At 35.5% G+C, this 15,000-nt stretch overlaps 2 protein-coding genes across 2 annotated transcripts in view; both read right to left on the bottom strand.

Annotated features, from left to right (window-relative positions):
• Window positions 1-307, bottom strand: part of LOC137649285 (uncharacterized) — a 1,332-nt gene extending 1,025 nt beyond the window's left edge. The window contains exon 1 of the mRNA XM_068382272.1: window positions 1-307. This exon is cut by the window's left edge and continues 110 nt beyond it. Within this exon, the coding sequence (XP_068238373.1) occupies window positions 1-307 (307 nt within the window).
• A 901-nt stretch (window positions 308-1,208) lies between these two features.
• The window catches only part of LOC137650030 (uncharacterized), a 14,999-nt gene continuing 1,207 nt past the window's right edge, over window positions 1,209-15,000 (bottom strand). The window contains exons 2-10 of the mRNA XM_068383047.1: window positions 14,928-14,996; window positions 13,624-13,757; window positions 12,814-13,014; window positions 12,324-12,675; window positions 11,566-11,960; window positions 8,966-11,149; window positions 8,536-8,808; window positions 7,858-7,982; window positions 1,209-7,736 (exon numbers count right to left, since the gene is read on the bottom strand). Coding sequence (XP_068239148.1) covers window positions 1,352-7,736; window positions 7,858-7,982; window positions 8,536-8,808; window positions 8,966-11,149; window positions 11,566-11,960; window positions 12,324-12,675; window positions 12,814-13,014; window positions 13,624-13,757; window positions 14,928-14,996 — 10,118 coding nt within the window. The 3' untranslated portion in view covers window positions 1,209-1,351. The remainder of the gene's footprint in view (window positions 7,737-7,857; window positions 7,983-8,535; window positions 8,809-8,965; window positions 11,150-11,565; window positions 11,961-12,323; window positions 12,676-12,813; window positions 13,015-13,623; window positions 13,758-14,927; window positions 14,997-15,000) is intronic.

Raw genomic sequence — 15,000 nt, 5'->3', positions numbered from 1 at the left:
TTTCGGTCTCTTCCTTTATCTTACACTCTATAATCCTTTCCCAAAGCTTCATGGTATGTGGAAGGACTTTGATTGCCTTATAGTTATTATAATTTTGTACATCCCCTTTTTCTTTGAATATGGGTATTAAAAAACTATCCCTCCACATTCGGTGTATCTTTTTCATCAGATCCCACAGCATATCCACTACAAATTCCCACAAACATTTCCAGACTTCCTCTTGGATCTCATCAGGTCCCGTAAGTTTTCCATTTTTCATCTTGCTAAGGACAACCTTAATCTCTTCTCTATCTGTATCTGTTACCATCCTTAAATTTGGATTTCCATATGCAGTTATAGATCTTGGATCTTTCTCATTTAGCAATCTTTCAAAATACTGCTTCTACCTTCATTATATGTCACTTGAGCTACACATTAATACTCCATACATACATTATTGCCCAAAGAGAGAATTAGTTATTTGTATATGTGTAGCACTTTACTTGTAACATTTACTTACAAAACTAAAGTATTTACAGACCACCACTTCTCCCAAAACTTCGACAAGGCCAAAAACTTTAAGCCATGATATTTTTACGTTTTTGTTCAGTTTTAGAAGTTCATTCTTTTATGGGTATCTAATTCTAAACTGTTACTCACCGATATTTATTTATTTGTATTTCTCTTTTGGAAGCTCTTTAGTTATGGTCATGACTTATTGCACGGGAATGTGTGATCTTTGTGGATATTCACAACGAATGATTAGGTACTTTATGGTTACCCAATATATTCCTCGACTCATTAATGTTTATTAATAGATTCATTGAGTTATGCCATTGTCAAGTGGTGGCTATTAGGATGTTTGCATCAATACTTTTTTTTTTTTTTTTTTTTTTTGCGCTTCCTTCATTTAGCCACATTTTAAAATTCGTGCTATATTTACTTTAGAACAAATATCAATAACTTTATGGAAACATTTTCTTCTGCTAAAAGAGAATGTTTAAAGCCAAAATAGTATTAATTATGTATAGCTTGATAAATTAATTGATATTTAACAGAAATATAATAACAATGATGATAATAACAATTTGATATCCTTTTATTAACATAGATGTTGCTAATGTTTTCTGTTTAATTCATACAAGTTGTCTCATTAAAACTAGTCTTCGACAGATTTAGATTATAGGATTCTCATAGATAAATGCCGGGAAATTAAGTAAAAGAATGAGTAGATTTTATTATTTATTACTAATAGACTTCATAATTTATTGTTGACAGACCTTTTTACCAGAATCTTTATTGAGCTAATACATAGATATTTATGTAAACGTAAAATGATCTATAAAGACAGCTTCAACGAATGGGCCAGTGCCTAAAGTAACAGTGAAAAGAAAGAGGAGTCTGTTCTAATGTGGAAGTATCCAGTAGATTTGTCTGCCAAGTTGTATGCGACTCCAAGTTCATAAGGAGGAGTCATTCTGAAGGAAAGATTGCCGCCGTAAAACAGGCCATTAATCACTGCCTCAGTAGACATTCGTGGTGCAATGGCAGTGAAAGGTATCTTCACTTCAGCCATTATCTTCTTCACTAGCTGAGTCGAAGTTTCAACATTTAAGGAGGTCATCAATTCTTTTTCAGTGCTCCTGATTAAAAGTTTAGCTAAACCCTTAATTGGTTTCTCAATAAAGAAAATAACAGCTGTGTCTTCATTTTTCACATATTCAGCTCCAAATTTCATCTTGCGGAATCCCTTGAATGGCGTAGTTATGATGAGTTCAGTCTTCATATTGTCCCCATTCAAGACCTTGACATGTAGGACACCTGAGATGGTTTTCTCACTGTTCTGAAGGGTAATTTTCATCTTCATGTCCTTGGTTGTATCACCAATAATTTTTCCTTCACACTTAGCCATTCCAGTAGGAATTAAGGGTGATGTAACTTGAACGATGAAAGACCTGTTATCTTCATCATAAACCAGGTCAAAAGTGTTGGTCTGATCTTTGATGGATGCTGTGATGTTCATTTCAACACTAGCAGCAAATTTCAGGGAGACAGCCAATGTTGCCTTGCCAATGTTCATGAAAGGCGTTTCAATACCCAGAGAAATATCTGCACTAGATTCTGTTACTGAGACAGAACCTTCGATAATATGCTGTACACTTCCTACAGCTAACTCAGATTTAAATTTCAAGTTGTTCTTTTCACTTTTAAGGAGCATGTTAACTGAATATGTGTCTGGCAGCAATGGAGACATGAGTTGAGCAGTAAAAGCATAGTCCCCTGGCAAGATTTGCCAAGATAATGTTAACAAATGATTTCCCTGAGGTGTTTCAATTGAAAGGCTGGCCGCCTCAGTATTGATTTTGAGCATTGCAGCTATTTTTGGGAAAATTGGAGAATCAATGAGCAAACTAGCCTCGACTTCATTGGTAAAATCAATATCTACTGACATAGAATGCTTTAATGCAGTGATTACTGTAACGATGCATGATAGATGTTTTTTCGAAGATGTAGGGAGTGAAATAACAAATGAAATCTCTTTCTTACCTTCTATCAATGTTGATTCAATTGAAATATTACTGGAAATGCTATTTGAAGCAGCATTCAGTTTCCCAAATATTTTATGGCTTTGATCATCTAGAACAATAGCAACCAACATTTCCAAGTCATTAAGTGAAGCATATTTGGATTCAAGAGTAATTTTGCGGTTAATGCCCATAATTGTAGTTTCTAAATTGAAAAGGAATGCAGAATTTCTTAAAACAAAATCACCTTTCAAATCCATCTCATAAGTACCAGATGGTAGTTGAGCCTTTAAGTGTGTCTGTAAAGAAGTCCAAGTCTTTAGTTTGAGGTTTCCATCTAATACAACTTTAGACAAGACGTGAATGGGTGTATCTATCTCTATTTTGCCCGTGTATCCATCTTCTAGTGATTTTCCAACCAAATCCAATTTCATAGAGAATGATTCATCAGCAATTAGGAGGTTAATTTCACCTAGTATTTTGTCTTTTAAGAGAAGATTTATATCGCCGTGAATTTTAGGTACTAAAGTGGATGGAAGAACAATATCAAGGCTTCCTTCAAGTTTTTCCCAAGCAACAAGTTTAAACTGTCCTCCCATCTCCTCCATACCAGTCAATGGTGTACGAATAATGAGTGAGCCTTCTGTGAATCCGCTTAATTTTCCAATGATATCAAAAGCTTTGAGGTTATCTTCCTTTCCCAATGAAACTTCAAATCCTTTTTCCTCAGGATTCCATTGTGCATTTGCAAACAGTTGAACATGAGTAAATCCTGGCAAAGTGGATGTGAAATTACAAAGGATTGTTCCAACAGTTTCACTCATTTGTGCTCCAATCTTGAAAGAGTATTCAGACTGATCAAGTGATAGCTCAGCAAAAATAAGTTCATCCTTGTTGGTTGTGTCATACTTTAGTGAGGAAATAACCTTTTTAAATCCTGCAAAAGGAGTTGTTGCTTCGATGGAGATTTTGGAGATTTGGGGTGTTAAGATTAGAATTCCAGTGACATTGTATTTCTCTTCATTATAAACCATGTTTAGTGTAGCTTCCCTTTGAGTTTCAGATATTTCAAACGCAAATCCAACAGAAAGGATTTTCAGAAGATCAAATGGGGTAGTAAGCTCAATGAGTAAGTTATCAATTGCATATGATACTTTAGCTGTAAACTTATAAGAGCCCAGTTCACTAACAAGATTAGCTATCTTCTTTTCTAAATCTATTTCACCATCGAGAGCAATAACTTTGAAATCCTCAAATGGAGTTTGGAATCTTATTGTCATCTTGTTATTGGAATACTGTCCCTGTGCAGAGAAGGCCCATTCTTCGGAGTTCTTGACTATCTTAATGCTGGCATCCATATTCATGTTAACTTCATCAATATTCAAAGTATATGAACTTGCCAAGACCTCGAAACCCTCAACTGGAGTTTCAATTGATATAAACCCAGCCTTAGGTGTAAATTGTCCTTCAATTGTAACTTGTTTTTTCAGTTCTTCTTTTTGGATTAGAAATTTAGCAACCTTCCTCTCTGATATCATATCATATTTGCAGTCAAGAGTTAAAGATTTCCATCCCTCCATGGGTGTTATAATTCCAACTAGGAGACTTGACTCTAAAGGCTTGAAACTTCCACTAATTTTTATTTCATATTTTTCTTCATTTTTTTGAGCAGATAGAACAGCTATGACACCATTTTCAAGAAGTTCATAATTCATGCTGACAGTCAAGGTTTTCAGTGTTTCAGTAGGGGTGACTAATGCTAAATCAAGGCTTTTTTCCGTCATGGCTACTTTCAAACTGTATTCAAATTGTTCTACACCTTGAATATATGAAGTTGAAGCTAAATATTCATTACGCTGAACATTATAATCAAGTACGATTTTGGCCATTTCAAAGGCTATGAGAGGAGTTTGAAGCTGAATTTGAAGTCTATTTTTTGATACTTTGGTCTCAATATAGATACGTTGAGAGTCATTTCCAATTTTGAAATCAATTTCTGCAGTTTTGACTTGTTTTGTGAAGTCATACTTTGCTTGAGCATCTATGATACTAATTCCAGAAATAGGAGTCCTTGCCAGAATCTTTATATATGCAGTTTTATGAATGATCTGACCTTCAACGTCCAGATTGAATGTTGCATCATTAACTTTAAGAATCACATGCATAGTTTTCTGTGGTTCAGTTAAACTTGAGTCAAATATTAACTCAGTGTTGGCAATAAAATCAATTGGTGTTTTCATTGAGATATGAATTTTTGGAGTGTTCATGTTGAAAAGGATATCTGCATCAAGAGAGTATTTATCAGAATCTTTGCTGATTTCAAATGTTCCAGTTACCTGGTCCTCAAGCATATCATACTTTCCTGTAATTGCAATTGCTTCCCATCCAGTAAAGGGTGTCAAAAGTTGACAGCTGAATCCTTTGTCGGAAAGATTAAAATAGCCTGCAAATTTGGTAAGGGTTCCATCTTTATCCAGAGCAAACTTGAATTCATAGGGTGTTTTTGTAAAATCGAGAGTCCCTTCAACTGTAACAGTGGTCATTCCTGGCAATGGGGTAACGATTTTAGACTTAATGTATCCGGCAACAGCACTTTCAATGGATACTTCCAGCTCCCATTGATAAAGAAGATCATTCTTATAAACCTGTACCTGGGCTGTTTTCTTGTCACTTCTCAAATCCCAGGATGCTTCTCCTCCAATCCTTTTCACGACATCAAATGGGGAGACAAAGAGTAATTTAATGGCAGGAGCTAAATCCTTTGAAACATCAATCTCACCAGTTAATTTCAAGTCTCCGGCAGGGATAGATGATTTTACTTCAATATACTTGATAGGTCCACGTAGAGAATAAAGTAATTCAGCAGAAATCGCTTCATAGTTCTCAAAAGGCGTTGTTAAAGCTAAGGTTGCTTTTCCTTTTGTGGATTTGATGTGGAAAGTTCCTTTGATAGTTAGATCTAGATTATTCTTTGAGACAGTAACATCAATGGCTGATCCACTTAGGAAAATTGATATCTTCAGATGTTCCCACCCTTTAAAAGGAGTTATCAAGTCGAGTGCTATGACTTGTTCTTTAAGCTGAGCAATAAGCTGTATAACTTTAGAGCCATAAGCTACCTTAATAGAAACTTCTTTCTGAGTCTGAATATCATAATCAATGTGAAGCATGGTATCTTGTAATGTATCTATGATGGCTTTAGCATCAACACTTGCTTTACCAAGCTCAAAGGTCCAATTTCCACTTAATTCAATGTGCTTGAAAACTTCCACAGGGAGGTTCAATAAGAGAGAATAATCTCCTTTACTGATATCTCCGGAAAACAATCCTTTTACTTCTAGTTTGTTGATATATGTAGCAAGGAGGTAGATACTTTTTGTTGGTGAAATTATATCATAAGCTACATCAGCAGTGATTGGGGTGTCCAGATAAGTTGAATTAATTTTCATGCTTCCATCAAGTTTTCCTGTAATTACTTCAACAGCAATATCAAAAGTTATTTGTTTAGAACCCCAAGAGAGTTCAAGTGATACTGCTTTCTTTGAAGAGAGATCTACTGTAATTTCGTAGCCCAGAGTTTCAGTGAATGGTGTCATTAAAATGGATTTAGAGTAAAGGATCTTAGCAGTTTTGATGATATTTTGTAGTTCAATCTTTTTTCCAGGGGCATATTCAATAGTAACTACTGAATTATACTCAATACCATCATTTTCATGGTGAATTTCCCCTTTCATGTTGTCAGTCCAAGGTGTTACAAGGGAAATGAGACCATCTATGATTTGGGAGTTGTCGCTGCTCTTTTTGTCAACTTGAAGTGTTAAGTGAATAGTCTTCTGATCCCAGACACATTCCATCTCGTGTGCTAACAAAGAGGCAGTGAATACTTGAGTATTTCTGAGCTTGTACTGATCATTGATATTGACAATATTTTCCCAGTTCAGAGTGTCAGTGGCTGTTAGGATATGGTCAATAGTTACTGATTGTTCACCCTTTGCTAAAATTATTTTACTGGTCCTCTTTGTATCTTCTTTGATAGTATCAATTATTAATTTTATGTCATTTAATTCTTTAAGTGTTGAAATTATCTTTAATTCCAAGTTTCCTTTGGTTTTGGCTAAGTCCAGCATACCATTCACCTTGACACTTAAACTCTCACCATTAAGATTGATATCCAATGCCGAGAATAATTTTTGATCAGAAATTCTATGGGTCAATGAAACTGATGCCTTAGTAGCAGGGGTAATAAGCTCGACCAAAAATAGTTTGTCTGCGGGTAAGAAATGACCTTCGGAATGGACCTTCAAAGTGCCATAATCTGACCAGAACCTTGTCAACTCAAGCTTAGATTCAAAGGAGTTACCATCATTAGCATGAACAATTGTTGCACTGATGGGGTATGTGAATGGGGTAATAAATCGCAGATTTCCATTGAATTTAGTTGTTGGGCTTATAACAAGGTCTCCATTTACATTTAACATAACTTTGTTTTCTCCCATTACTCCTTCAAAGATGAACTGGAGTTCAGCCCAATCAAATTTGTAATTGATATTAGCAGTGATATCTGGGATGGAAGGAAGAGCAATTTGAAGAGATAGAATGACATTATGCACATGTGCAAGGTCGATGTGGCCCTTAAGGGCAGCAGTAGCAACTGTATTGCCGTATTTACCTTCAATTATGGATGTTATGTCCTTTCCATTCAATACATAGTTTAGAGTAATAAGAAGATTTTCAGAAAAGGGAGATTCAACTGTGAGAGATGATTCATATCCATCAGGCTTGGGAACAACCTCGAAAATAGATTTTAGTAACATTTTATCCCAGGAAGCGATTATGCTTGACTTGATAGATAGGTTTTCCATTTCATGGTTAAGTTTAAAGCTAAGCTGCTCAAACCCTTCAAAACTGCTGCTAAACAAAACTTCAGTATGCAAAGCATTTTTCAATAAACCAGGAGATAGTTTTCCAGCAAGATTTAGAGCAATCTGCTGAGTGTTCTGCCAAGTACACACTATGCGGCCAGAAATTTCATTGTCTTTCAAAGTTATGGAGGCTGTGAAATCTTGTTTCTCAAATCCAGTGAAAGGTGTTTGGACTGAAATAGTGAGGGATTTTGTCTCACCTAATGTGTAGCCGATAACTGCAGTTACCTTTTTGTCATCCCAGTTGCCTTCCAACTCAAGTCCACGTGCTAGCAACTTGCCCAAGACATTTCCTTCTTTCTCAGCAAGCCTTCAAAGAGAAAATCGTGATGTAATTATAAGCTTTCAATAAATTACAGATTACTGTTATTTCACTAAGAAGAAAATTAAATACAGATGAACAGATGACGTTAGTTATTGAGTAAACTTACTTAACATGGACTTTTACTTCATCTTGTGAGATCTGTCCATCAAATAGGAACACAGCTGTTGGGTCGACATCTTTGTTCCATTCACAAGTGATGTGTAGTTTTGCTACTCCTTCGTTTGACGAAAGCTGAACGAAAAATAATCTATGCTAGTGAAAACCAAAGTGGTAAACAAGGCTGAAAAATGTATATTGATGACAAAGCTTGATATACAAAAGTTAATTTTATGCTTAAACCGTATATAATTGAAGATAACATTCTTTTTTTTATTACATGCTCCATTATGCTTTTTTATATGAATTATTGCTTGGTAAAATTTTTCTTGTAGAATTTGCAAATAAATTTGCTATAAGCTTGCTACTAGATTAAGCAGACCTCATACAAGAAAGGGTTCTTGCTTATGGGAGAAGTATGTATTTAGCAGATGTACTCTACTAAGCATGGAGATAAATATTATTATGAGTTTTGTGTTATAGTTATTGAAAAAGTTGAGATTGTCAACAAATCAAGAGGAAGTTTTGGTAACTAATAGAAAATGAAGATCATATTGAAATAATAGATAAAGATAATAATGGTAATATTTATGGTAATAATGATAGTTATATTGATAATAATATTGATAAACCTGTAAAGAGAAGATGATGTAAGAAAGCTCTAAGTACTAAATTGGCATTTACTTACATAAGCTCCTAAGAGAATGTGGCGAATGATGTTAGCGTCAATTACGAGAGAAGCTTTGGTTAGATCGATTTTCAAGCCATAATTTTGACCATTAACTGCTGTCTTTAGATCAAGGGAATATGTATCAGAGCCATAATTTATTCCTAGGCCAGCTTTGATTTCAAGACTTGGAGAGACTAGTGTTGCATCTGCAATAATATTATTTGATTCTGCAGAATTGTCTTGTAGCATTCCTTCTAAGATGTAGGATTGTCCATTGAGAACAGCCTTTACCTGTGGAAATAAAGAATTGGTAAATAAGTAAAATAATGCATACATGAATGGATGGCTAAAAAAGGAGTTGAGTAATAAATCTTTCAGATATTAGTTTACTATGCAAGCATTATTTGGCCTTTTTCTTTTATGCATAACGTGTGTCACAATTTCCTACCTGTGTTTTGAATTGCTGATTTTCAGTATTGGAAAGAGTTACATCTACCGAGGACTTTAGCTGAGCAAATTGTGTTGGATCTATGGCACCGTGGAGGGAAAATACATTTATAGATTCAGTAAGCTTCTTACTGGCATCAAGTTCCAAATGAATCATTTGCTGGCTTCCCCATTTGTAAGAAACATCAATCTTACTTGAAATTATCGAATCATAGTACTCTAATTTAGTTTTAGAAATTCCTTTGATATTCAGAACTTCTCCAATTGGAAGTGTTATAACCAAAGAGGGCTGGTATGTTGTAACTTCATCAACTGTTTTAAGAAGACCAGCTTCCACTGCATAATGTTCACCATTATCTATTGTCATTATACCTTTAATGTTCTTATTAGTGTATGTCCAAATATACTCCAAACTTCCTTTGACAGATTTCATTGGGGTAGAAATATCAAATTCAATTGCAGATTCACTGTTGGTAATGATCATGGAAAATTTGTTATCCTTTTGTGATCCAGGAGTGTCAATGACTAATTCCGTTCTTTCTGTATCTTGCATGAAATGGAAGATATAGCCTGTCTGGGTGTCAGTCTTTTGCAGGTACATTTTGGCCTCAAATGGTCCAATTGGGAATATTTCAGTCGTTGGTGTGTGTTTCAGTGTACCACAGAGAGTCATACCTATGATTCCATTTGAGCATTCTTCATATACAGTTTTCTCTCCAGCTTCTTTTTTAACTTCTTGACTGTCTATGATGTAGATATATTCACCTTTAACATCAATAAATTCAACTTTCTCTTTTGGTGTATTTATAGCGATGTCAACTAGTTTGCTGTCGGCAATATGAATTTTGCCATCGATGAATGTAGAGGAATGGAGAGTAGATGATAGTTTGACGCCTGCTTTTGCTACATTTGCATCAATAATCATATGCCCATCAACTTCTAAAGCCGCCGAAGGATGGAAACGACCCTCAAGCTTGAAATTTGTCATACTTTCAGCCATGAAACCTCCTTTCATTTCAAGTTTAATTGTACCTGTCACCTTGGAATCAAGAATCAATGGTAATCCTGAGATGGTTGGAATGTGCAAATGAGAGTCCATGACTTGGAAAGACTTGGTGTAATCGACATTGCCTTTACGAATAAGGTCCATCAAAAAGTCCAATGGGCTTTTGCTACCAGGAGACGTGATCAAATTTTCTAGACCATTGAAATGATGATAATGAAGCTCATGGCCAAAAACTCTTAGGTAATATGATCCTTCAGGCTCATCTGTTAACTTGTCCAAAAAACCCTCCAATGTGGTTGATTCTGCTTCAGATGCGGACCTCATGTGCTTAAGGACTTTCTCAATGTGTTCTTCTGGGAAATATCCATTTGATCCAAAGAATCTTTCAATATAGGCTTCAAATCCTTCAATCCTACCACCAACCTCTAGGAAATTGATAGATTCTCCAAAAAGATCCATTGTAAGATTAAGCATGCCTGAACGAGGAAGGTATGACTTGCTATTGAAAATGATATTGCTTTCGACAGAGGCTCCAACATTTAGAACATTTGTAAAGATTGATGATTCATAATTGCGAGAGAATTTCAATGCTTCTGTGCTAAATTTCTTTTGAAGATTTTCTTCACCAATCATTTCATGCATCCATTCTTTTTCAGGGGCTGCTGATTCTTGCATGTTAGTCATGTGAGTCCAAATGAAAGATCCAACTTGGTTAACACCTTCTGATGTGAGTCTCTCTTTTACAATGTTAATTAGAGTTGGTGTGGGGCAAGACATGAGGGAAAGGTAGGCAGCAATACGTAGTTCTGGGTCAAAGGATTCATCTTGGAAAAGTCTTAGGATGTCTGATCGATCATACTCACAAGGAGTGTGTCTCCAAGCGTCCAAAGCAGCAACACGAATTTCCATGGCATTTTCCTCTCTGTAACATGCTTGTAAGGTGGACTTTGCATTAACCCAGCGACCAGCATTTCCAAGTGCTTTCAGAGCAACCAAGACCTTAGTCTTTTCCTCATCACTGACAGTTCGACAGCCAGCTCCAATCTGATTTTCGATTAGACGTATAACATTCTGAATTTCAGGCTGAATTTCACACTCCACATCGATTTTGCAGTAATTGTTTATTAAGGCAGATGTTCCTAACAGAGCCTTTTGACTTGGTGTTTGCTCCAGCAGAGGCTGAAAAAAAATTATTTGAAATATTTAGATGTGATTATTCATTTTATACAGTATCACTAAACTTTATAAAATGTCAGCACTATCTCTTGACACATCATCAGTTTAAGTTTAATTGATATAAATATTCATGAGCATATTACACTTATAGAATTTTTACTGTAAACTCAAGTGAAGAGATTTATAAAAATGAAAATAGCTGACCTCATCTTATTACTAGATATTTCACTGGTTATAGCTAATTAATTTTGCGATAGATAGGAATGTGCATCGAAGCTGCCATACATTATGGTATTTATGGAGGAAAATAAGGAACAATTTATACATTTTTTTATATGACAATAAATAACTACCTCTTAGAAAAACTTCCATAAACTATTTGTGGATTTTAGCTGTATTAGATTTGATCATATACTCACAGCAATGGCACTAATCATCTGTTTAGCAGGGTTCTTGTAGAATGCCAGGGACGTGAACCAAATATCTGCTTCAATAGCATTCATTTCCTTTTCGAGAATCATTTTACTGACAAGTACTGTGGCGTCTGGTGTTCCAACCAGTGGCATGGCATCAACCAGGAACTTACGAGGAAGACCTTCAGTTGCAACGGAGAAGAGCTGACTCATCTGAGAATGGTCAAGTTTCTTGAGGGCGTTCACAAGCTCAGAGAACACAGCTGGAAACTCTGCATGAATTTCATCTTGAGAAAGAACAACCAAATCACTCAAGATCTCTTTAACTCTCTCAATCTGGATCTTGGGGATATCGGAAACGGTGTCATCATATACCAGTGTTTGGCGGAAGAATTCAAACTCTGTTGGCAAATGATAAAAGAAGTTGAGGTTAGATTATAAGCTGCGACTATTAGGATAAGTTGAGTAATATATGCTACTTTTTATATATTTTGTTTTTATGAAAAGGAATAAGGAAATATATTTTTCTTCAATTTTTGATTATATGGAAGTTGATCTTGAAAATGGATCAAAATATTATGCAATTCATTTTTTGGGTTATTATTAAGCTATTTTAGTACAAACATCAAAGTATTAAGGTCTGCTGGTAATTTATGTTTATATGATGAAGGCACGATCTGAACTCAGTATTCAAAGCCACATTAAATAGTAGTCCTCTATATCCATTTTAATACTATACTGAAAATGATGGGTTGAAAAAATACCTGGTATGGGTAAAATTGTATCCTCAGAAAGGAGAATCATTGTAGTTTTAACCTTGGTGATGGCTAGGCCTCTCTCGGAGGTGAATGGGCGAGACTCGTAGATTTCCTCACACTCAACACCCTTTATGATACCACCTTGTATGTCCTGGCGGCACTTGTTTACTGTCTTGAGAAGAGGGAAGTTCTGGATGGGAGAATCAGTGCTGTAGCTTGTGCTAATAATGGAGGGGAAGTCTGGTCTGAGGCTGCAGGAAGAAAGATCTGTGATCTTTTCGACGTGGACGATATCTCCCTCGGTCACAGTCTTATAGTGTGTTTTGCAAACACCAGAGATGTCCATTTCTTGCACATTCTGAAATTAGAAGTCATCGTTGGACCTTTGCAGAGATGTTGCTTGTTATTTTCCAAAGAGACTGTCCAAGTTGAAAATATTAATATGAATGAAGATCTTAGATCAATTAATCATTATAGGAATAGAGTACTACTGTACCTCTGCTTCATGATAGGTCATGGTGTTCTGGAAGGTGGATAGGAGACCTCTCTTTATGTTCAGGACCCATTTAGGCTCTGAAACGTCACTGCAGATGTTTTCAATCATGCCATCTTGGAAGGAGAATTTCAAGGAATACTTGGTCAAAGCTTCGGCAAGTTCGCTAACATGACTTGACCCTTCCATGTTTACGTTGCTCACCTGAGAACAAAATGATAAATAGGATGATAAATTTAGAGAAAAATTGAAATGAATATATGGATTTTGTAATGAACACCTCAATTTCTATATACATTGATGTACATTATGTTGTCAGTAATCAATTTGAAATATATAAATTCTGTGTGCGTTATACCTGGTACCTTGATGTACATGAAAAGGTTAAGTAAATTACAATAAATGATATTTGGATTGTATGAGGGAATAATCTTATTCTTTTCACAGTAAAAGAAAAAGCATTAATACTGATGCATATGATATGGGCTTAATCCTGAGTTTAAGATTAGATCGCATTGTGTTAGTTACATATTTTTCCTTGAATACATGAGCTTAAAGAAAGTCAGATCAGAAGAGGAGGTACAGTGCATGACAGTGGATCTTGACTTGTTCATTTCCCTTCATAGACGGAAACTTGAGTTCGAGAATAAAAAGATATATTAAGAAAAATCAGAATTTCATCAGTTAGGGAGACAAAAAAATTGCTAGTTGTGTAGACCCTTTTGCTTTACATCTGAGTCTAACGGAAGTAATGTCTCCTATAACCAGTGTGACAATGTTGTTCGTTTTATATTATGTAATATTACAACTAACCCTAAGGATATAATCGCAGGGACCGGTGACATCAATGTTGGCTTGAGCCGTGATTCGGAGCTTGGCGTCATCGTCAGCAACACCAACAAGAGCAGTTGAAGTGTCGATGGAGTAATCATACACATAACTCTTTCCTAGAAGAAAAGCATTTAAATGGGTCAGATTAATTTCAACCCTCGATTAGAAGAACATCAGTAATATCTCTTTCACATACTGTGACTGTAGCGATACATAACTTGTATGTACTATCTAGGGGTGGTTTATGGTGGTTGCAAATTCCCTTTTGAGAAACATATGTGGTCTGTTACTTCTTTAGTTGTGCTAATTATGTTTATATTGAGAAACTCTTTCTGCATTCTAGGGCTTGTCTATCCTGAGGAATTGCTTGAATTGTTTAATTCAGTCATGTTTTAGATATTGTATTTTTTTATATCTGCATCCAGCTCTTATTTTCAAATAGTTGAACAAATACTAAGTTCTATTATTATTATTATTCCTGATGTGGAATGATTGAATAGATTAAGGCTTTCAAGAGGAAACTGAAGACTTTCTTATTCCGTGAGTCGGATAACAGTGACGATTTAACAGTAAATGAACAATACGTGATATGAAACATTAAATATTCTGAACAAACAAGGTAAAACGATAGTGGAGGTCCTGTAGAGAGTGGGGTTCCATTGCTGTATGGGACCGGAAAAGCATCCTTCGAAGTAAGTAAATAAGCAATCATCTTTCAATCAGCTCATTTCGCAAGACGTATAAGATGTTTCATAATTTAGAACATCTTTGCACTCACATACTTCCATTCTATACCAAACACCATACACTTAGTAATCGAATCGTGGTTAATTCTGTCTTACTTATTCTAAGTGTGACTCTCAATGCTGCCTACATTATTCCAGAAGTTCTATTCCAGTTGTGGCTAAATTATGGAATGATTTTCTTGATCGAATAATTGGTTGAACACTGGATGATAGAATGGGGGATTATTACTTGAAACTTACTAATGGCTTTTTAGTTATTTAATTATCTGCAAATTAGTGGATTTGTACTGAATTATCCTCTGTAGCCGAATGTAGGGAGAGTGATACAGAAGTAGCGAGCAAATTCCTCACATGCTGCTGCATCACTACTTATAATTCATTGTTATTTAATTGCATATACAGTAGTTCACTACTACACACTTATATATAAGCCAGTGCTATATCTTCACACAAGAGGCAATGTCACATATTTACATTAAGGTCACTGGTACTTGACATATAAGTCAGTGCTTTTTATTTACATATCAGACTTGAGCTTACCTGTTTGATACGCGAACGATTTTGGACTCGTGCACTGAAGCGCACAGGAGCCTGTAGAAGTTGCTGGTGCTGA

Source organism: Palaemon carinicauda, chromosome 11 (assembly GCF_036898095.1).
Source record: "Palaemon carinicauda isolate YSFRI2023 chromosome 11, ASM3689809v2, whole genome shotgun sequence".
In the NCBI taxonomy this organism is placed as follows: Eukaryota; Metazoa; Arthropoda; class Malacostraca; order Decapoda; family Palaemonidae; genus Palaemon; species Palaemon carinicauda.
This window is presented reverse-complemented; position numbering and strand designations above follow the sequence as displayed.